This window comes from Seriola aureovittata, chromosome 9, assembly GCF_021018895.1.
Source record: "Seriola aureovittata isolate HTS-2021-v1 ecotype China chromosome 9, ASM2101889v1, whole genome shotgun sequence".
In the NCBI taxonomy this organism is placed as follows: Eukaryota; Metazoa; Chordata; class Actinopteri; order Carangiformes; family Carangidae; genus Seriola; species Seriola aureovittata.
The window spans coordinates 7957940-7983725 of record NC_079372.1 but is presented as its reverse complement, the minus strand read 5'-3'; the positions used below and the strand labels follow the sequence as shown (position 1 = coordinate 7983725).

The 25786-nt window shown below is 33.6% G+C and overlaps 2 protein-coding genes across 7 annotated transcripts in view; one reads left to right on the top strand and one right to left on the bottom strand.

Annotated features, from left to right (window-relative positions):
* Positions 1–5638, top strand: part of LOC130174505 (cyclin-dependent kinase 17-like) — a 36905-nt gene extending 31267 nt beyond the window's left edge. For 4 of the 6 annotated variants that reach the window (XM_056384350.1, XM_056384351.1, XM_056384354.1 and 1 more), the window contains 2 exons: positions 911–1032; positions 2474–5638. In XM_056384350.1, coding sequence (XP_056240325.1) covers positions 911–1014 — 104 coding nt within the window. In that variant the 3' untranslated portion in view covers positions 1015–1032; positions 2474–5638. The remainder of the gene's footprint in view (positions 1–910; positions 1033–2473) is intronic. The other 2 variants (XM_056384352.1, XM_056384356.1) reach the window with 1 other exon arrangement.
* Positions 5257–25482, bottom strand: parapinopsina (parapinopsin a). Its single transcript, XM_056384359.1, has 5 exons — positions 24944–25482; positions 7212–7302; positions 6883–7120; positions 6549–6791; positions 5257–6422 (listed from the first exon to the last, which is right to left on the bottom strand). Exons 1-5 carry the CDS (start codon positions 25272–25274, stop codon positions 6282–6284), a joined length of 1044 nt encoding a protein of 347 aa, XP_056240334.1. The 5' UTR covers positions 25275–25482; the 3' UTR covers positions 5257–6281.
* Between the last annotated feature and the right edge of the window lie 304 nt (positions 25483–25786).

The window sequence follows — 25786 nt, the reverse complement described above, 5'->3', positions numbered from 1 at the left end:
AGTGCTCAAAAGCCAATGCTAAAATGCTACACTCAGATGGTAAAAATTATACCTGCTAGACATCAGCATGTTTGCATTGTCATTATGAGCATGGTAGCCATGCTAGCATTAGCATTTAGCTTAAAGCACCACTGTGCCTCACAGACCTCACAGACGTGCTAGCATGGCTGTAGACTCTAGTCTTGTTTTAATGGCAACAGATTATTGATTTATTCCCTCACAAAAGCAATGACTTAACACATTAACAATCTCTCACAAGGATACAGACTTATCCTGCCTGCCCCTTAGACCGTATGAAGAACTAATACAGGCTATCAACAATATTTCAACACACACAGTAATGAACAGCAAGCTATACAGGTGATGTTTTACCAAAAGTCAATATTGCTTTTCACATTGTCATATTTAAAACTACATGCTGTAATTAACAGTGTAATAACAATTTACATATAAATGTAACAACTGGATGTTGAAAGATGCTAATTTACTTTAACGACTTCAAGCTATAGACAGAAAGCCCTTCACACATGGACAAACTAAGCAGTACAGCCAAACATTGAGTTAACATCCAGTTAACAGTTTAGTTGAGGGCTTTTACCTTTGTCTGAAACACTATTCATTAACTGTGCATGCCTGATGTGCCTTTTTGACATTTGCTTAGATTTGCTTTAGTGTTTCTGTGTTTATCACAGTCTCAGTCTGTGTGTGTCTCTTTTCTTCCTGCTCCACTGCCTTTCTGTCCTGTTCTGATGAACTGTCCCTTCTCTTTCTTGGTACCCACGCTCTCCTCTTTCGCAATGTTCATCTTTTCCTTAATCCTTTCTATCTCCCTTGTGTACCCTGCTCCAACTCCTCCGTAACATCTCAATATTCCCAACCTCCCCACCCTCCCCCCCTAAACCCTAAAAAGCGATGGCCCATAAGCTAGGCTCTGCACCCTCGCAGTACTTCCAGAGAGAAGGAGCCAATCCCAGGGCTCAGAGTCACAATCTGTCCTCCACTTCCACTGGCTGAGTGGCCTCTACCGTTCTGGTAAATACGGTCTCTTTCATTCTGTCTGTCCTCTGTTCAGCTCCTCTACTCCTGTTTTTCTTTTTGGCTTTTACCTGGTTTCTTATGTCCATGTGCACCTTGTCTTTGTTACTGAATTGGACTAAATGCTGTTGCATTTGTCTTCCCTCCTTACATTCCCTGAACCAAAACAACATATATCACACCTAGTAAAGTTCATGCCCTTTTCTTTTTCGTCAATTCCTCTTCCTCTCCCCATTCTTGCTCCTACTGGTCTTCCCTCACATTTCAAGGCCTACACCCACAGGCATCATCTCAGCTTTCACTTACCTAATTCTCTTTTTCTCAGAGTGAGTCACTCCTAGTGTTTTATTTCAGGGAAACAATATATTCATAATGGAAAAGAATGTGATTCAAGAATGGGGAGTCATTTGATTCTTTTCATTTGCAGTCCTGTTTAGGTTTCTGCAGCGAGAGATGTAGCCTTTTTGTTAAGTCTGTAAGTGAGGGTTTGGTTTAGTGTGTATTTGCTTGGTTGTGTGTAATAAATGCACCTTATCAGCATGTATAAGTATGTTTGTTTTACGCCAGTGTGTAACAGTTACTGGTAAGTATCATTTATCTTCAGCTTCAGCTAGACTGCACACACAGTATTACAGGTTAAAGAACTTTATTATGCAAATGTTTTCCTAGATGTGATAATAGTGATAGTACTGCAGGTGCACTATACGGTCAAAAGTAGCTGTCCATAATTGTTTGTGTACTTTTGTTCTCGAGCTTTCAGATAATAGTGTGCTTCCAAATTTGTGGCAACAGTTTGGCTTTTTCTGTTACAACATGAGAACACCCCCATGCACACAGGATCTTATTTCAGGGGCAGTTTTTGTTTTTCAGATAGCCAAGACTAAAGAGGCAATGGGGAATGAGGAGAGAGAGGAAGGTGTGACATAATCATCATATTTAATCGCTAAACCACCAGTGTACCCTAATTGTTTGGATTATTTTCTTGTTTATTTGGTGTTGGTCTTGTTTATGTTCAGTCATATTTTCTGCAAATTAGCAGTTAGCCTACAAAATACCCACCATATGCAAGTTTTGTTTTTGTAGAATCTAAACTTTCCCCATGTTGCAAAAAACCCAAATTTTCAGCAAAAATAAAGATAAAAGTTTGATTAATCAATTTTGGTAAATTCATTGATAATGAAAATAATTGCTGGTTGCAGCTCTACAGGATCCAGTGCTTTTGGCCCTATAGTGTACATTTTGTGTTGCTGGCATGGAGTGAAATGTGTGTGTGTGTGTGTGTGTGTGTGTGTGTGTGTGTGTGTGTGTGTGTGTGTGTGTGTGTGTGTGTGTGTGTGTGTGTCCAAATCAAATTCAAACCTTTTTTCACATCTCTCTGTCTCTGTCTCTCTCTCTTTCCCTCTCTCTCTCCCTCTCTCTGTGTCTCTCTCTCTCTCAGCCCAGGGGAAGAGCAGGAGGCAGAGTGTGTTGTTTTAGTGCTGGCGGGGGCGCTGAGGTGAGGAGGACAGTGACACGTGGAGCTGTCCTGTCAGACATACATTCACTGACCCTGCCATACAAACTGAAGGAGCTACACACACCCTGCCATATAAACACACATACATACACACACACACACACACACACACACACACACACATAGCAAAATGACAACAAAACCACACAGAACTAAGGCTGAAGAATTCATACTTGACTAAAAAAAATAAAGACTCAGTTGAACCTTAAAGACAGAAAAATTAAAAATGAGAGAAGTGTGTGATGCTGGAAGAAAAGTGGGAGAGTACAAGATTCTCCTTGCTGCTGCTACCGCTGCTGTCCAGAGGAGGGCAGCATTTAGGACGTGGAGCTGACTCGGGATTTTGAACAGAACTTGCTGCATCAGTGAGCTGTGAGGAAGAGAGAATGAAGGTGGACATGATTCAAAGGACAAAGAAAGAGAGAGGAACCCTGTTGCTCTCTTTTCTGATTTTTGTTTTTGTTTTTTTGGACTCTTGTTGTAGATAAAGAGACTCAGCTGTAGAACTCTGCTTTTTCATAACACGCCTCAGCCTGAATCCAAACTCTGAATTTTGCACCTCAGCCCTAGACCCTCGCCTAACCTCTTGGCCCTTTATTACATGATCTTTAAAGGACCAGTGTGTAGGTTTTAGTGGCATCTAGTGGTGAGGTTGCAGATTGCAACCAACTGAATACCCCTCCCCTCTCCCCTCCCTTTCCAAGCATGTAGGAGAACCTACAGTGGCCTTCAGGTAGTGTAAAAATGCAAAAGGCCCTCTCCATAGCCAGTGTTTGGTTTGTCCATTATGGGTTACTGTAGAAACATGGCAGTATAACATTGCAGGCTCTGTGGAAGAGGAGCCCAGCATGTGGAATATTATATTGCATTTCTGCCAATAGATGCCCCTAAATCTTACACACTGGTCCTTTAAATAGAACACACACACACACACACACACACACACACACACACACACACACACACACACACACACACACACACACACTTGAAAGTTCACTTGAAAGTTAAGAGTGTGTAGATCATTGGAGTTTACAGAGATAAACTTTAGCACCTTATTGTCCAGTCGAGGTCAGGGTGGTTGTCATTACGTTACCTCATCAGTCACTCAAGCAGAGTAGGATGTAAAGTACACACTAGATATTAAAGTGAAGAAGACCAAAAAAAAACAACACTAACCATAGGAAAATGAACAGATGTACTACAATTAAAAGCACTCTGCAACTCACAGACCAGTAGTAGACGATAATTACTTAATTTGTCACACACTCACATGCTGTAAAGAACACTACGCTGCAAGAGGCTCCTGTGTCAATACACAAGAAGGACAACATTGAAGGACGGAGAGGTAAAGGAAGTGTACAAATCCTCACCTGCTTATTGTTAGACACCCCCTTCCTCTTTTGCCTTCACTCAGAAGTTGTCTTGATTTGTTGTGTGGTGTATAGGTGTTGACGTTGATAATCTGTTTGCACCTGATTTTACCTCTTTAGATCATGAGTAGACTATTCAAGAACCCCAACTTCTCCTGCCCAACTCCATGTGCATTTATTTTTAGTCTTTTTTTTTTCTTTTTTTTTTAATCTGTATATATATGATCGTACTTTTTACTTGTCAGAAGCAATGATAATTCCAGGATGCTGTTCTCAGTCTTTACTGTGTTCCCACTGGAACAGTTGGCGACTGCCTGGGGACGTGTTGCACATTCCTTGAGCTCAGGACTTATTGCTAGTGTCGTTTTGTGGATGCTGTGAGGTACAGCTGGTCTTGTATGTCTCCCCCAGTAGAGCAGAGTATGTCGTACATGGCCTGAAACCCTTTGCGAACTGTATGTGGAGAAGAAGAATCATTTCCTAGCATCAACCTGTCGGTCTTCTGTGTTATTCATTCTCTGTTAGTTTGACCATAATGTTGCTGTTCAGAGACTACCTTACTCATGTCTTTACTCGTGATCTCTTCAAGCATGTTTCTGTACTAAACTCACAGAGTTTTCAGTTGGTATGTGAAATAGCTGCTGCTGGAAAAGGGGTACTTCCAGTTGGTTCAAATTAAGCATGGGACATGATCGTATTACATGATTTTTTTCACACCAATCACCACAATAACCTGTAATGGCTCCTCAGCGAGTCTGGAGACTGTACCTTAAATAAAGACGAAAATGATAACACGCTATTCAGCAACAATGTGATGTGCTGCCGGCATTGGGACCAGATAGTTTGTATGACAAATCTGACTCAACCTCAAGGAATATAGTACAGAAAACTGTTATGTAGCCTGTCTAACTGGTTACTAAAGTCTCTGAGTATTTAGCAGGACTCGAAGCACTCAAGACACACTGTTGTTTCATGCTGTTATTGTTGCAGGCTGCCAGAAACAACAGGACCAAAGTCCATTCTCCAAGCAACAGGTGTTCAAGCACACAACAGTGTGACACCAATCAGTTGAAATGTCAACATGTACTGTATCTATGAGATGGCTAGAGGGTGTAGATTACAGTCTCCTGCTCCTCAGGCACCAACCTAGGGTCACTTCTGTAGCCTTTTCTCGAAATGGATTCAGAAAAGGTGAAGTGATCCCATGTCTGTGCCTGTCAGACGCACTACTTATTTACCCAGAGTGTGACGGTATGTAGCATGTACATAGATGATCCCTCACTCTGTATATAAAAAAGTGTACAGGTTTGATACAGCTATTCACATTCTGGCTTTTTTTTTTTTTTTTTGCTTTTCTTTAATGAAAGTCATAGCAATATTTCTGTAATCAATAAAAAGCCAAGGTAATAGGATGAGTATGATTGCATTTGTGTTTATTTAGAGAGGGGAAATGACTGTGAATGATCAAACTGTGAGACTGATGACAGGTTTATTTTTTTTGCTGTTTAACATGCTGGATCCAAACGGCTGGAGTGAAGTATCAGGTTGCAAAGGAGTATAACACACTGATAATTTTGATTTTTATCAATGAAAGCCATAAAGATCATATAAAGGTGACAAAGGTCCGATTGCGTGTGATGGGTTTGTACCATGCTTGAGCACAGACCTTAAAAAGCAAAGGGGATGTGTACACCTAATAAAAAAATAAAAATGATGTAACTACTTTTTTTTCTTGTCATAAATCCTTTGAAAGTGTGACAGATTATAACATCAACCACATACAGATTACTATACTATATATGCCTCTTCAATGTTACAGGGCTTCAGCAGTTTGTTGCAAATGCTAATTGAAATTTATTGACTTGTTTTGCTCATCAACTTTGGGATAAATATGTATCAATACAAAACAAATGTTTACTTACACGAAAAGAAAATTTTAAGATCTGTCAAACTTATATATTTATATTTAACTCAAGCTTGAATTTAGAAAATTCATCTGCAATTACAGATTTTATTGGGGTTCTAACGCAAGTAATCCAGCCACTGACTAAAATTCCTAAGGAAAGGAAGATTATATTGCTTGCACCATAGAGACATTTACAAAGTGTGCCTAAACAGAATGAACATGTTGATGCATATAATTGATTTTAGCAAAGCATATGTGGTTTAATGAGTTTGAATTGAATTGGTTGAATCTTATCTTATAATCCTCAAAGTGAGATCAAAAAGAAAAATTCATCACCAACATGACAGAGAACAGTGTCTCATGTGATGAATGTTTCCTTTTCCCATGTGCTTCAATGTGTTGTTTGTTTGTTTTTTTTTGGAGAATTTGTAGTATTCATTCATACATACTTTTATTCTTTTAAAGATTCTTTAGGTGAGACTTTTTGGCCCTTGTTGAGAGTGACAACAGTGGTCTCACCCTCAGACATTTGTGCATCTGAGGCCCACGGGTTCCATCCACACAGGACAGTAGGAACAGCATATCCTCGAAACTGCAAACACACACATACGGCACACATGGTTAATACAGGGAAATTAAAGTGTATAATTATATATGCCTGAATTCATTTTATTTCTCTTCCTTTGTATGTGTGAATATAAATGTGCATGAGGACTACCTGTCTGTTCATGAAAACATATATGATGGGGTTGTAGAGTGTGCTGCTTTTAGCCAAATAAACAGGGATGGTAGCAATAACGGGGTCAATATATAGACTGGAGTCTATGATGACAGCTAAGGCCATGCCAGCATATGGTAGCCAGGTGACTAGGAAGGCCAACACCATCACCACTACCATACGCGCCACCTGCGCCTCAACACGATTTGTGCTGCCAGCCTCAGACACCTGCAGCTTGGTTACCTACGACATCAAGATTCAAGCAAAAAGACTTTATTATGATATCATTACAATCAAGAAAAATATACTGTATGACCAGATGTCTATTGCTCACCTGACGAAGGGTCCACAATAGTCGTGAGTAGGACACCATGATGATGGAGAAGGGCACAGCAAAGCAAAGGCAAAAGTATATGATGATGTAGGACATGTTCCCAACATCACGACTGTACCAGTTAGGGGCACATGAAGTCTTTACCCCCTCTAGCTCATAACTTCCCCAACCAAACAGAGGTGGAGTGTTCCACACAAAAGACCACACCCAGGACAGCACCACTCCAGCCACTGCATGTCTGAGGGACAACAGAGATGGTGTGATTCATGCAGGTGGAACAATCAAGTTTTGTAAGTTCTGTGTGATGCATCTAAGTGAGATCTTAATACCTGGTCTGGAAGAGGACAGCACCCATGGGATAACACACTACTATGTAGCGTTCAACAGAAATAACTCCTATTGTACACAGACTCGCTATACCTGGAAGAAGAAGTAAAGATGAAATAAAATTTTGTTAAAACATCGTTCTACTGGGGCGTCGAGTGGCGCAGTGGGTTGAGCTAGGCACCCCATATGTAGAGGCTTCAGTCCTCGCTGCAGTCGGCCCCGGTTCGAATCCCGCATCGGACGGCCATTTACTGCATGTCATTTCCCCTCTCTCTGCCTCCCCATTTCCTGTCTCTCTCTACTGTGCTATCCAATAAAGGCATAAAAAGCCCAAAGAAAAAAAAACATCATTCTACTGACCTTTGCATTAATTGATTTAGTGGCGAAAAGTAAGCACATTTACTTAAGTACTATACTAAGTACAATATTATTGTCATATTTCCATTTTATTCATTTTAATACTTCTACTCCAATTATATTTCGTTAGGAAATATTGTACTTGTATTCCACCATATTTGTCTCATAGCTAAAGTTGCTAGTTGCTTTACAGGTGAAGATTCTCAGATTCTCAGAGGTTTAGACTAGAATTACTGCCAGCCCAAGGCATAAGCCAATTAAGCGGCTGCTTAGGGCCGCCATAGCGCCCAGGGGGGCCCCAGGAGTGCTTGAAATGTATATATATATATATATGCCAATATATATATATATATATATATATATATACATATAATTGCATTGTTTGGGCTCTCAAACAGTGCTGCTCAAGCAGTAGAAAAAATAGATAAGTGTTAGTGTACTAGGCTTGGAAACTGTTCGGTAGTTTTAATATTTATTTATTTGAAGGATAAAACTGTCAGATAAATCTAGGCCTAGTGAAGAAAAAAAAAAGACATTGGAGAGTATAGAGAAGGAGTGGTAACGATCTAATTGCCAATTAACATTTTTCCATGTTGTTATATTAGGCATTGATTTATTTTTTGCTGCTACACGTCTTCTATCCAAATGGACAGTTTTCTCTGGGCTACAGTACTGAAATATAACGCTATAGATATGTATTTTTAAAAGATCGCAAAATAAAAACTATCAACACAGGAATAATAAAGCAATTTTAATCAACGGACTACACAGCTGCATCTGGAGACGGTGCACACTCTCATGCCAAGAGTCACTGTTGCTGTTCACTCTGATATTTATTGACAGTTATTTTTTGTTTATTGTTTATTGGTGTTTGCATTTTACAATTGTTCATCCTTTTATGCCATACTATGACCCTTTTATGATATTTTATGCCTTAATATAATGTGATGTTTTTTTGACGTTTTATGCCATACTATACTATGACGTTTTATTCCTTACCATACTAGGACCTTTTTGTGACCTTTTATGCCTTAATATAAGACAATGTTTTTTTGACGTTTTATGCCATACTATACTATGACGTTTTTTGAAATTTTCAAGGCTTACTATACTATGTCATTTAATTCCTTACTATACTAGGACCTTTTTATGATACTTATGCCTTAATATAACACAATGTTTTTTTGACGTTTTATGCCATACTATACTACGACATTTTTTGGCATTTTTATGCCAAACTATATTATGTCCATTATTCCTTACCATACTATGACCTTTTTACGACCTTTTATGCCTTAATATAATATGACATTTTTTTGACCTTTTATGCCATAATGTACTATGCCGTTTTTTGACTTTTTAATGCCATACTATGCTATGACGTTTTTTTTTAAATTTTCAAGGCTTACTATACTATGTCATTTAATTCCTTACCATAATATGACCTTTTTATGACCTTTCATGCCTTAATATAATCTTTTTTTTTTTTGACGTTTAATGCCATACTATACTATGACGTCTTTTGGCATTTTCAGGCCTTATCATACTACGTACTTTTATTCCTGACCATACTATGACCTTTTTATGACCTTTTATGCCTTAATATAATCTTTTTTTTTTTGACGTTTAATGCCATACTATACTATGACGTTTTTTGAAATTTTCATGGCTTACTATACTATGTCATTTAATTCCTCACCATAATATGACCTTTTTATGACCTTTCATGCCTTAATATAATATGACATTATTTTGACGTTTTATGTCATAATGTACTATGCCGTTTTTTGACTTTTTAATGCCATACTATATTATGTCCTTTTATTCCTTACCATACTATGACCTTTTTGTGACCTTTTATGCCTTAATATAAGACAATGTTTTTTTGACGTTTAATGCCATACTATACTATTACGTTTTTTGACATTTTTTAAGTATATTTTTTGGGCTTTTTATGCCTTTATTTGACAGGACAGTAGAGAGACAGGAAATGGGGAGGCAGAGAGGGGGAATGACGTGCAGTAAAGGCAGTCCGATGCGGGACTCGAACCAGGACAGACTGCAGCGAGGACTGTAGCCTCTACACATGGGGCACCTGCTTAGACCACTACGCTACATGATGCCCCATTTTTTGACATCTAATGCCATACTATACTATGCCGTTTTTTGACTTTTTAATGCCATACTATACTATAACGTTTTTTGACAATTTAATGCCATACTATGCTATGACGTTTTTTTTTAAATTTTCAAGGCTTACTATACTATGTCATTTAATTCCTCACCATACTATGACCTTTTTATGACCTTTTATGCCTTAATATAAGACAATGTTTTTTGGATGTTTTATGCCATAATGTACTATGCCGTTTTTTGACATTTTAATGCCATACTATAGTATGTCCTTTTATTCCTCACCATGATATGACATTTTTATGATATTTTATGCCTTAATATAAGACAATGTTTTTTGGACGTTTTATGCCATAATGTACTATGCCGTTTTTTGACATTTTAATGCCATACCATAGTATGTCCTTTTATTCCTCACCATGATATGACATTTTTATGATATTTTATGCCTTAATATAAGACAATGTTTTTTTGACGTTTTATGCCATACTATACTATAACGTTTTTTGACAATTTAATGCCATACTATGCTATGACGTTTTTTTTTAAATTTTCAAGGCTTACTATACTATGTCAATCATTTCCTTACCATACTATGACCTTTATATGACCTTTTATGCCTTAATGTAATATGATGTTTTTATGACCTTTTATGCCTTAATGTAATATGATGTTTTTATGACCTTTTATGCCATACTATACTATGACATTTTTTGAAATTTTCAAGGCTTACTATACTATGTCATTTAATTCCTTACCATAATATGACCTTTTTATGACCTTTCATGCCTTAATATAATCTTTTTTTTTTTTGACGTTTAATGCCATACTATACTATGACGTTTTTTGACATTTTAATGCCATACTATACTATGACGTTTTTTGACATTTTTATGCCATACTATAGTATGTCCTTTTATTCCTTACCATAATATGACCTTTTTATGACCTTTTATTTCTTAATATAACACAATGTTTTTTTGACGTTTTATGCCATACTATACTATGACGTTTTTTGAAATTTTCAAGGCTTACTATACTATGTCATTTAATTCCTTACCATACTATGACCTTTTTGTGACCTTTTATGCCTTAATATAAGACAATGTTTTTTTGACGTTTTATGCCATACTATACTATGACGTTTTTTGACATTTGAAATTTTCATGGCTTACTATACTATGTCATTTAATTCCTTACCATAATATGACCTTTTTATGACCTTTCATGCCTTAATATAATATGACATTATTTTGACGTTTTATGCCATAATGTACTATGCCGTTTTTTGACTTTTTAATGCCATACTATACTATGACGTTTTTTGGTATTTTATGCCTTATCATACTATGTCCTTTTATTCCTTACCATACTATGACCTTTTTCTGATATTTCATGCCTTAATATAATATGATGTTTTTTTTCCGTTCAATGCTATACTATACTATGACGTTTTTTGACGTTAAATGCCATACTTTACTATGACATTTTTTGAAATTTTCAAGGCTTACTATACTATGTCATTTAATTCCTTACCATAATATGACCTTTTTATGACCTTTCATGCCTTAATATAATCTTTTTTTTTTTTGACGTTTAATGCCATACTATACTATGACGTCTTTTGGCATTTTCAGGCCTTATCATACTACGTACTTTTATTCCTGACCATACTATGACCTTTTTGTGACCTTTTATGCCTTAATATAAGACAATGTTTTTTTGACGTTTAATGCCATACTATACTATTACGTTTTTTGACATTTTTTAAGTATATTTTTTGGGCTTTTTATGCCTTTATTTGACAGGACAGTAGAGAGACAGGAAATGGGGAGGCAGAGAGGGGGAATGACGTGCAGTAAAGGCAGTCCGATGCGGGACTCGAACCAGGACAGACTGCAGCGAGGACTGTAGCCTCTACACATGGGGCACCTGCTTAGACCACTACGCTACATGATGCCCCATTTTTTGACATCTAATGCCATACTATACTATGCCGTTTTTTGACTTTTTAATGCCATACTATACTATAACGTTTTTTGACAATTTAATGCCATACTATGCTATGACGTTTTTTTTTAAATTTTCATGGCTTACTATACTATGTCATTTAATTCCCTACCATACTATGACCTTTTTATGACCTTTTATGCCTTAATATAAGACAATGTTTTTTGGACGTTTTATGCCATAATGTACTATGCCGTTTTTTGACATTTTAATGCCATACTATAGTATGTCCTTTTATTCCTCACCATGATATGACATTTTTATGATATTTTATGCCTTAATATAAGACAATGTTTTTTTGACGTTTTATGCCATACTATACTATGACGTTTTTTTACATTTTATGCCTTAATATAATATGATGTTTTTTTGACGTTTTATGCCATACTATAGTATGTCCTTTTATTCCTCACCATGATATGACATTTTTATGATATTTTATGCCTTAATATAAGACAATGTTTTTTTGACGTTTTATGCCATACTATACTATGACGTTTTTTTACATTTTATGCCTTAATATAATATGATGTTTTTTTGACGTTTTATGCCGTACTATAGTATGTCCATTTATTCCTTACCATACTATGACCTTTTTGTGACCTTTTATGCCTTAATATAAGACAATGTTTTTTTGACGTTTTATGCCATACTATACTATTATGTTTTTTGACATTTTTTTTTTTTTTTAAGTATATTTTTTGGGCTTTTTATGGCTTTATTTGACAGGACAGTAGAGAGACAGGAAATGGGGAGGCACTTAGACCACTACGCTACATGATGCCCTGTTTTTTGACGTTTTATGCCATACTATAGTATGTCCTTTTATTCCTTACCATACTATGACCTTTTTACGACCTTTTATGCCTTAATATAATATGACATTTTTTTGACCTTTTATGCCATAATGTACTATGCCGTTTTTTGACTTTTTAATGCCATACTATACTATAACGTTTTTTGACAATTTAATGCCATACTATGCTATGACGTTTTTTTTTAAATTTTCAAGGCTTACTATACTATGTCATTTAATTCCTTACCATACTATGACCTTTTTATGACCTTTTATGCCTTAATATAAGACAATGTTTTTTGGACGTTTTATGCCATAATGTACTATGCCGTTTTTTTAACATTTTAATGCCATACTATAGTATGTCCTTTTATTCCTCACCATGATATGACATTTTTATGATATTTTATGCCTTAATATAAGACAATGTTTTTTTGACGTTTTATGCCATACTATACTATAACGTTTTTTGACAATTTAATGCCATACTATGCTATGACGTTTTTTTTAAATTTTCAAGGCTTACTATACTATGTCAATCATTTCCTTACCATACTATGACCTTTATATGACCTTTTATGCCTTAATGTAATATGATGTTTTTATGACCTTTTATGCCTTAATGTAATATGATGTTTTTTTGACGTTTTATGCCATACTATACTATGACGTTTTTTGAAATTTTCAAGGCTTACTATACTATGTCATTTAATTCCTTACCATACTATGACCTTTTTATGACCTTTTATGCCTTAATATAAGACAATGTTTTTTTGACGTTTTATGCCATACTATACTATGACGTTTTTTGACATTTTTATGCCATACTATAGTATGTCCTTTTATTCCTTACCATACTATGACCTTTTTGTGACCTTTTATGCCTTAATATAAGACAATGTTTTTTTGACGTTTTATGCCATACTATACTATAACGTTTTTTGACAATTTAATGCCATACTATGCTATGACGTTTTTTTTAAATTTTCAAGGCTTACTATACTATGTCAATCATTTCCTTACCATACTATGACCTTTATATGACCTTTTATGCCTTAATGTAATATGATGTTTTTATGACCTTTTATGCCTTAATGTAATATGATGTTTTTATGACCTTTCATGCCTTAATATAATATGACATTTTTTGAAATTTTCAAGGCTTACTATACTATGTCATTTAATTCCTTACCATAATATGACCTTTTTATGACCTTTCATGCCTTAATATAATCTTTTTTTTTTTTGACGTTTAATGCCATACTATACTATGACGTTTTTTGACATTTTAATGCCATACTATACTATGACGTTTTTTGACATTTTTATGCCATACTATAGTATGTCCTTTTATTCCTTACCATAATATGACCTTTTTATGACCTTTTATGTCTTAATATAACACAATGTTTTTTTGACGTTTTATGCCATACTATACTATGACGTTTTTTGAAATTTTCAAGGCTTACTATACTATGTCATTTAATTCCTTACCATACTATGACCTTTTTGTGACCTTTTATGCCTTAATATAAGACAATGTTTTTTTGACGTTTTATGCCATACTATACTATGACGTTTTTTGACATTTGAAATTTTCATGGCTTACTATACTATGTCATTTAATTCCTTACCATAATATGACCTTTTTATGACCTTTCATGCCTTAATATAATATGACATTATTTTGACGTTTTATGCCATAATGTACTATGCCGTTTTTTGACTTTTTAATGCCATACTATACTATGACGTTTTTTGGTATTTTATGCCTTATCATACTATGTCCTTTTATTCCTTACCATACTATGACCTTTTTCTGATATTTCATGCCTTAATATAATATGATGTTTTTTTTCCGTTCAATGCTATACTATACTATGACGTTTTTTGACGTTAAATGCCATACTTTACTATGACATTTTTTGAAATTTTCAAGGCTTACTATACTATGTCATTTAATTCCTTACCATAATATGACCTTTTTATGACCTTTCATGCCTTAATATAATCTTTTTTTTTTTTGACGTTTAATGCCATACTATACTATGACGTCTTTTGGCATTTTCAGGCCTTATCATACTACGTACTTTTATTCCTGACCATACTATGACCTTTTTGTGACCTTTTATGCCTTAATATAAGACAATGTTTTTTTGACGTTTAATGCCATACTATACTATTACGTTTTTTGACATTTTTTAAGTATATTTTTTGGGCTTTTTATGCCTTTATTTGACAGGACAGTAGAGAGACAGGAAATGGGGAGGCAGAGAGGGGGAATGACGTGCAGTAAAGGCAGTCCGATGCGGGACTCGAACCAGGACAGACTGCAGCGAGGACTGTAGCCTCTACACATGGGGTACCTGCTTAGACCACTACGCTACATGATGCCCCATTTTTTGACATCTAATGCCATACTATACTATGCCGTTTTTTGACTTTTTAATGCCATACTATACTATAACGTTTTTTGACAATTTAATGCCATACTATGCTATGACGTTTTTTTTTAAATTTTCAAGGCTTACTATACTATGTCATTTAATTCCTCACCATACTATGACCTTTTTATGACCTTTTATGCCTTAATATAAGACAATGTTTTTTGGACGTTTTATGCCATAATGTACTATGCCGTTTTTTGACATTTTAATGCCATACTATAGTATGTCCTTTTATTCCTCACCATGATATGACATTTTTATGATATTTTATGCCTTAATATAAGACAATGTTTTTTTGACGTTTTATGCCATACTATACTATAACGTTTTTTGACAATTTAATGCCATACTATGCTATGACGTTTTTTTTTAAATTTTCAAGGCTTACTATACTATGTCAATCATTTCCTTACCATACTATGACCTTTATATGACCTTTTATGCCTTAATGTAATATGATGTTTTTATGACCTTTTATGCCTTAATGTAATATGATGTTTTTATGACCTTTTATGCCATACTATACTATGACGTTTTTTGAAATTTTCAAGGCTTACTATACTATGTCATTTAATTCCTTACCATAATATGACCTTTTTATGACCTTTCATGCCTTAATATAATCTTTTTTTTTTTTGACGTTTAATGCCATACTATACTATGACGTTTTTTGACATTTTAATGCCATACTATACTATGACGTTTTTTGACATTTTTATGCCATACTATAGTATGTCCTTTTATTCCTTACCATAATATGACCTTTTTATGACCTTTTATTTCTTAATATAACACAATGTTTTTTTGACGTTTTATGCCATACTATACTATGACGTTTTTTGAAATTTTCAAGGCTTACTATACTATGTCATTTAATTCCTTACCATACTATGACCTTTTTGTGACCTTTTATGCCTTAATATAAGACAATGTTTTTTTGACGTTTTATGCCATACTATACTATGACGTTTTTTGACATTTGAAATTTTCATGGCTTACTATACTATGTCATTTAATTCCTTACCATAATATGACCTTTTTATGACCTTTCATGCCTTAATATAATATGACATTATTTTGACGTTTTATGCCATAATGTACTATGCCGTTTTTTGACTTTTTAATGCCATACTATACTATGACGTTTTTTGGTATTTTATGCCTTATCATACTATGTCCTTTTATTCCTTACCATACTATGACCTTTTTCTGATATTTCATGCCTTAATATAATATGATGTTTTTTTTCCGTTCAATGCTATACTATACTATGACGTTTTTTGACGTTAAATGCCATACTTTACTATGACATTTTTTGAAATTTTCAAGGCTTACTATACTATGTCATTTAATTCCTTACCATAATATGACCTTTTTATGACCTTTCATGCCTTAATATAATCTTTTTTTTTTTTGACGTTTAATGCCATACTATACTATGACGTCTTTTGGCATTTTCAGGCCTTATCATACTACGTACTTTTATTCCTGACCATACTATGACCTTTTTGTGACCTTTTATGCCTTAATATAAGACAATGTTTTTTTGACGTTTAATGCCATACTATACTATTACGTTTTTTGACATTTTTTAAGTATATTTTTTGGGCTTTTTATGCCTTTATTTGACAGGACAGTAGAGAGACAGGAAATGGGGAGGCAGAGAGGGGGAATGACGTGCAGTAAAGGCAGTCCGATGCGGGACTCGAACCAGGACAGACTGCAGCGAGGACTGTAGCCTCTACACATGGGGCACCTGCTTAGACCACTACGCTACATGATGCCCCATTTTTTGACATCTAATGCCATACTATACTATGCCGTTTTTTGACTTTTAAATGCCATACTATACTATAACGTTTTTTGACAATTTAATGCCATACTATGCTATGACGTTTTTTTTTTAATTTTCAAGGCTTACTATACTATGTCATTTAATTCCTTACCATACTATGACCTTTTTATGACCTTTTATGCCTTAATATAAGACAATGTTTTTTGGACGTTTTATGCCATAATGTACAATGCCGTTTTTTGACATTTTAATGCCATACTATAGTATGTCATTTAATTCCTTACCATAATATGACCTTTTTATGACCTTTCATGCCTTAATATAATCTTTTTTTTTTTTTGACGTTTAATGCCATACTATACTATGACGTTTTTTGACATTTTTATGCCATACTATAGTATGTCCTTTTATTCCTTACCATAATATGACCTTTTTATGACCTTTTATGTCTTAATATAACACAATGTTTTTTTGACGTTTTATGCCATACTATACTATGACGTTTTTTGAAATTTTCAAGGCTTACTATACTATGTCATTTAATTCCTTACCATAATATGACCTTTTTATGACCTTTCATGCCTTAATATAATATGACATTATTTTGACGTTTTATGCCATAATGTACTATGCCGTTTTTTGACTTTTTAATGCCATACTATACTATGACATTTTTTGGTATTTTATGCCTTATCATACTATGTCCTTTTATTCCTTACCATACTATGACCTTTTTCTGATATTTCATGCCTTAATATAATATGATGTTTTTTTTCCGTTCAATGCTATACTATACTATGACGTTTTTTGACGTTTAATGCCATACTATACTATGACATTTTTTGAAATTTTCAAGGCTTACTATACTATGTCATTTAATTCCTTACCATACTATGACCTTTTTCTGATATTTCATGCCTTAATATAATCTTTTTTTTTTTTGATGTTTAATGCCATACTATACTATGACGTCTTTTGGCATTTTCAGGCCTTATCATACTACGTACTTTTATTCCTGACCATACTATGACCTTTTTGTGACCTTTTATGCCTTAATATAAGACAATGTTTTTTTGACGTTTTATGCCATACTATACTATGACGTTTTTTGACATTTTAATGCCATACTATACTATGACGTTTTTTGACATTTTAATGCCATACTATAGTATGTCCTTTTATTCCTTACCATACTATGACCTTTTTATGACCTTTTATGCCTTAATATAATATGATGATTTTTTGTCGTTTAATGCCATACTATACCATGACGTTTTATGACATTTTTTTGGCATTATCAAGACTTATTATACTGTGTCCTTTTATTCCTTACCATACTATGACCTTTTTGTGACCTTTTATGCCTTAATATAACATGACGTTTTTTGACATTTTAATGCCAAACTATACTATGACGTTTTTTGACTGTTTTATGCCATACTATAGTATGTCCTTTTATTCCTTACCATACTAGGACCTGTTTGTGACCTCTTATGCCTTAATATAAGACAATGTTTTTTTGACGTTTTATGTCATACTATACTATGACGTTTTTTAAATTTTCATGGCTTACTATACTATATCAATTAATTCCTTACTATACTATGACCTTTTTATGATATTTTATGCCTTAATATAATATGATGTTTTTTTGACATTATATGCCTCACTATATTATGACCTTTTTAAGCCTTACTTTACTGTGACATTTTTTATGTCGAACTATATTATGACTTTTTTCCCTTATTATTTAATGACATTTTAATGCCTTACTATGACGTTCTTATGACACTTTTATGCCTTACTATACCATAACATTTTATGTCTCATTATACTTTGACATTTTGTGCATTATTATACTTTCATATTTTCATGACATGTTTATGCCTTATTTACTATGACATTTTAATGCCTTTCTATACTTTGAATTTTCAATGACTTTGTATGCCTAATTGTAATATTTTATTCCTCACTATACTATGACCTTTATATGACTTTTTAATGGTGACTTTTTTGCCCTACTAGCACTTTTCCTTTCCTTAGTGCACTATGACATTTTTATGTCTTACTACAATATAACGTTTTTATGCATTGATATAATATGACTTTTTATGCCTTATTACAATTTTAGTCCTTCTGCCTTACTATGGTATGATGTTTTTTTGCTTTACTATACTATGACATTTCATTGCTTAATATGATATTACACTCTTATGCCTGACTATACTATGAACTTTAAATGCCTTCCTATACTATGAAATGTTTATACCTCACCATAATATGAGTTTTGTAGCCTTACTATACTATAACATTTTTATTCCTTACCATACTAGGACCTGTTTGTGACCTCTTATGCCTTAATATAAGACAATGTTTTTTTGACGTTTTATGTCATACTATACTATGACGTTTTTTGAAATTTTCATGGCTTACTATACTATATCAATTAATTCCTTACTATACTATGACCCTTTTATGATATTTTATGCCTTAATATAAAATGACATTTTTTTGACCTTTTATGCCATACTGTACTATGCCGTTTTTTGACTTTTTAATGCCATACTATGCTATGACGTTTTTTTTTAATTTTCAAGGCTTACTATACTATGTCAATCATTTCCTTACCATACTATGACCTTTATATGACCTTTTATGCCTTAATGTAATATGATGTTTTTATGACCTTTTATGCCTTAATATAATATGATGTTTTTTTGACATTTAATGCCACACTATACTATGACATTTTTTTAAATTTTCAAGGCTTACTATACTATGTCATTTAATTCCTTACCATAATATGACCTTTTTATGACCTTTCATGCCTTAATATAATCTTTTTTTTTTTTGACGTTTAATGCCATACTATACTATGACGTTTTTTGACATTTTCATGCCATACTATACTATGACATTTTTTTAAATTTTCAAGGCTTACTATACTATGTCATTTAATTCCTTACCATACTATGACCTTTTTATGACCTTTTATGCCTTAATATAAGACAATGTTTTTTTGACGTTTTATGCCATACTATACTATTATGTTTTTTGACATTTTTTTTTTTTTTAAAGTATATTTTTTGGGCTTTTTATGCCTTTATTTGACAGGACAGTAGAGAGACAGGAAATGGGGAGGCAGAGAGGGGGAATGACATGCAGTAAAGGCAATCCGATGCGGGACTCGAACCGGGGCAGACTGCAGCGAGGACTGTAGCCTCTACACATGGGGCGCCTGCTTAGACCACTACGCTACATGATGCCCTGCTTTTTGACGTTTTATGCCATACTATAGTATGTCCTTTTATACCTCACCATAATATTTTTATGATATTTTATGCCTTAATATAATATGACATTTTTTTGACCTTTTATGCCATAATGTAATATGATGTTTTTATGACCTTTTATGCCATACTATACTATGACGTTTTTTGACATTTTAATGCCATACTATAGTATGTCCTTTTATTCCTTACCATAATATGACCTTTTTATGACCTTTTATGTCTTAATATAACACAATGTTTTTTTGACGTTTTATGCCATACTATACTATGACGTTTTTTGAAATTTTCAAGGCTTACTATACTATGTCATTTAATTCCTTACCATAATATGACCTTTTTATGACCTTTCATGCCTTAATATAATCTTTTTTTTTTTTGACGTTTAATGCCATACTATACTATGACGCTTTTTGACATTTTAATGCCATACTATACTATGACGTTTTTTGACATTTTCAAGGCTTACTATACTATGTCATTTAATTCCTTACCATACTATGACCTTTTTGTGACCTTTTATGCCTTAATATAAGACAATCTTTTTTTGACGTTTTATGCCATACTATACTATGACGTTTTTTGACATTTTCAAGGCTTACTATACTATGTCATTTAATTCCTTACCATAATATGACCTTTTTATGACCTTTCATGCCTTAATATAATATGACATTATTTTGACGTTTTATGCCATAATGTACTATGCCGTTTTTTGACTTTTTAATGCCATACTATACTATGACATTTTTTGGTATTTTATGCCTTATCATACTATGTCCTTTTATTCCTTACCATACTATGACCTTTTTCTGATATTTCATGCCTTAATATAATATGATGTTTTTTTTTCCGTTCAATGCTATACTATACTATGACGTTTTTTGACGTTTAATGCCATACTATACTATGACATTTTTTGAAATTTTCAAGGCTTACTATACTATGTCATTTAATTCCTTACCATAATATGACCTTTTTATGACCTTTCATGCCTTAATATAATCTTTTTTTTTTTTGATGTTTAATGCCATACTATACTATGACGTCTTTTGGCATTTTCAGGCCTTATCATACTACGTACTTTTATTCCTGACCATACTATGACCTTTTTGTGACCTTTTATGCCTTAATATAAGACAATGTTTTTTTGACGTTTTATGCCATACTATACTATGACGTTTTTTGACATTTTAATGCCATACTATACTATGACGTTTTTTGACATTTTAATGCCATACTATAGTATGTCCTTTTATTCCTTACCATACTATGACCTTTTTATGACCTTTTATGCCTAATATAATATGATGATTTTTTGTCGTTTAATGCCATACTATACTATGACGTCTTTTGGCATTTTCAGGCCTTATCATACTACGTACTTTTATTCCTGACCATACTATGACCTTTTTGTGACCTTTTATGCCTTAATATAAGACAATGTTTTTTTGACGTTTTATGCCATACTATACTATGACATTTTTTGAAATGTTCAAGGCTTACTATACTATGTCATTTAATTCCTTACCATAATATGACCTTTTTATGACCTTTCATGCCTTAATATAATCTTTTTTTTTTTGACGTTTAATGCCATACTATACTATGACGTTTTTTGACATTTTAATGCCATACTATAGTATGTCCTTTTATTCCTTACCATAATATGACCTTTTTATGATATTTTATGCCTTAATATAATATGATGATTTTTTGACGTTTAATGCCATACTATACTATTACGTTTTTTGACATTTTTTGGGCTTTTTATGCCTTTATTTGACAGGACAGTAGAGAGACAGGAAATGGGGAGGCAGAGAGGGGGAATGACATGCAGTGAAGGTAGTCCGATGCGGGACTCGAACCAGGGCAGACTGCAGCGAGGACTGTAGCCTCTACACATGGGGCGCCTGCTTAGACCACTACGCTACATGTATTACTATGACGTTTTTTTGACATTTATATGCCATACTATAGTATGTCCATTTATTCCTTACCATACTATGACCTTTTTATGACCTTTTATGCCTTAATATAACACAATGTTTTTTTGACGTTTTATGCCATACTATACTATGGCGTCTTTTGGTATTTTTATGCCTTATCATACTATGTCCTTTTATTCCTTACCATACTATGACCTTTTTATGATATTTTATGCCTTAATATAAGACAATGTTTTTTTGACGTTTTATGCCATACTATACTATGACGTTTTTTGACATTTTAATGCCATACTATAGTATGTCCTTTTATTCCTTACCATACTATGACCTTTTTATGACCTTTTATGCCTTAATATAATATGATGATTTTTTGACGTTTAATGCCATACTATACTATGACGTTTTTTGACGTTTAATGCCATACTATACTATGACGTTTTTTGAAATTTTCAAGGCTTACTATACTATGTCATTTAATTCCTTACTATACTATGACCTTTTTATGACCTTTTATGCCTTAATATAAGACAATGTTTTTTGGACATTTTATGCCATACTATACTATGACGTTTTTTGAAATTTTCTAGGCTTACTATACTATGACGTTTTCTTGACATTTGAAATTTTCATGGCTTACTATACTGTGTCATTTAATTCCTTACCATACTATGACCTTTTTATGACCTTTTATGCCTTAATATAATATGATGATTTTTTGTCGTTTAATGCCATACTATACCATGACGTTTTATGACATTTTTTTGGCATTATCAAGACTTATTATACTGTGTCCTTTTATTCCTTACCATACTATGACCTTTTTGTGACCTTTTATGCCTTAATATAATATGACGTTTTTTGACATTTTAATGCCAAACTATACTATGACGTTTTTTGACTGTTTTATGCCATACTATAGTATGTCCTTTTATTCCTTACCATACTAGGACCTGTTTGTGACCTCTTATGCCTTAATATAAGACAATGTTTTTTTGACGTTTTATGTCATACTATACTATGACGTTTTTTGAAATTTTCATGGCTTACTATACTATATCAATTAATTCCTTACTATACTATGACCTTTTTATGATATTTTATGCCTTAATATAATATGATGTTTTTTTGACATTATATGCCTCACTATATTATGACCTTTTTAAGCCTTACTTTACTGTGACATTTTTTATGTCGAACTATATTATGACTTTTTTCCCTTATTATTTAATGACATTTAATGCCTTACTATGACGTTCTTATGACACTTTTATGCCTTACTATACCATAACATTTTATGTCTCATTATACTTTGACATTTTGTGCATTATTATACTTTCATATTTTCATGACATGTTTATGCCTTATTTACTATGACATTTTTAATGCCTTTCTATACTTTGAATTTTCAATGACTTTGTATGCCTAATTGTAATATTTTATTCCTCACTATACTATGACCTTTATATGACTTTTAATGGTGACTTTTTTGCCCTACTAGCACTTTTCCTTTCCTTAGTGCACTATGACATTTTTATGTCTTACTACAATATAACGTTTTTATGCATTGATATAATATGACTTTTTATGCCTTATTACAATTTTAGTCCTTCTGCCTTACTATGGTATGATGTTTTTTTGCTTTGCTATACTATGACATTTCATTGCTTAATATGATATTACACTCTTATGCCTGACTATACTATGAACTTTAAATGCCTTCCTATACTATGAAATGTTTATACCTCACCATAATATGAGTTTTGTAGCCTTACTATACTATAACATTTTTATGCCTTACTGTACTATGACCCTTTAATGTCTTACTATACTATGATGTATATTTTTTTATGACGAACATATACTGACAGGCTTTGGGACTGATATATATTTATGTAAAATATGTCTATAATATAAACAGACATACTAAAGTACATGTTTGTATTAGCTAGACATATATGTCAATATATGATATTGTTTCACATGTATAGTTTACATATTTAGGCTATAATGTATGTACATATATAATTTTATGTCATATTTACATATATTTTATTAATGGAAAATCAACAGATGTATGTATATTACAGTTTTTGGCTAGATTTCTGCCTACCACAGATTCAAATTAAATTGAACTACATTGAGTGAAATTGATCAAATAAAATATATGTAATTAAGTTAATAGAATTGTATTAAATCATTTGTTTTGAATTTATTAGAGACAGTGACGACACAGGAAATGTGGGGAAAAAGAATAGGGGCATGACATGCAGATTTGACCAACTGGGAGTTGAATCAGAGACTTGGTGCTCAAGGCATTTATGGCCATGTGGTATGCCCCCTAACTACTTGGCCAAAAACATAATTTGTATAGTATGTATAATACAATAAGCCACGAATGTCATCGGTGCGGAGGCATAAAAGCAAAGTCCAGTAAATGAATACAAATTTCTGTAACATAACTTTGATTTATTCCTTTCTACTTGATAAAGGGTACTCCTGATGGCCCCAAATTTATCGTGGGACCCTTTTGGAAACAAATGGAGCAGGCTACTGAACTGTATATAAAGTAGTTAAAACTAGCTCCACCTTGACTGACAACAAAATGCTATGATCATCATTGTATTAGTATTATTAGCAAACCAACAATATCATGCATAATGATGTATCACTCACAGGGGCCATTTTACTGTAAAAAGAATACTTTTAGTAAGGAATAAATTTAAAGTGTACTTTGTTGATACTTTGGCACCAAACACTGTATTTGTGAATGCAATAAATTCACACTGTTAGCTGTACTTTACTAATAGCGTAGTTATACATAAGTACATTTTACTTACGTAAAGGATTTGAATACTTCCTCCAGTATTTCCACCACAGTGCAAATTGAATCAAATCAAGTTGTAAGTAAAACTTTGACATGCAAAATACTAATATAGACTAGCTCTGAATTGGCTCACCAAAAAAGGAAACAGCAAAACCCTCCAACACGCAGCCCACACGTCCCAGGCTGAAGTATCCCATGGCACTGGTTACTGTGGTGGGCAGCCCTCCAAACACAGCACAGCCCAGGTCACATATGGCCAGGTTAACCAGGGCGTAGCTCAGTGGTTGCCTTAGCTGTCTGTATTTCACTGTCACCACGATCACAAGGACATTGAGGATGATCCCTGCTACAGAAAATACACACATGATAATGGCCAGTACTGTGTAGCCAGTCTGTGAGAGGAACTCAGTGTTCACTGAGCTGTGAGACGATGAAGAGTTTCCTTGGAGAGCATCAGTTTCCATTTTGCTCAGTGTAGATTAATTGAGGGATTGATAACAGTGTGGATGACACAGGGATGCCACAAACTGCTTCCTTGTAAGAAAATATTGTCAGGGGTCCATCAAAACAAATCCAACTCAAGTTCAAAAAGTCCACAGGTCAAAACAACAGCTTCACAAAATATTACAAAACATAAACAAAAGTGATAATAGGCAACTGCTTCTCTACAGATGCTGCATGTTTGCTGTTCTGGTGCAGCTCAAAAGAAGGGATGGAGATGGATCTCCCTTAATAAAGTCACTAAGAGATGAGGAGAGGCTCTAGATCATGACATTTAATTCCAATTTAAACCAAATCCGAAGATCCGGATTCTGAAGACAATAATTCTGTCTAATCCTGTCTGGATCCTGTAACACCGCACTTTCCATGATTGCTTAGTTTACAGCTGCTGCTGAGTAATGAAGCAAGGATTCAGTAACACAGCTAACACAGTAACACTATCAACTTTAACCCATTTCTGAGTTACATGCTGATG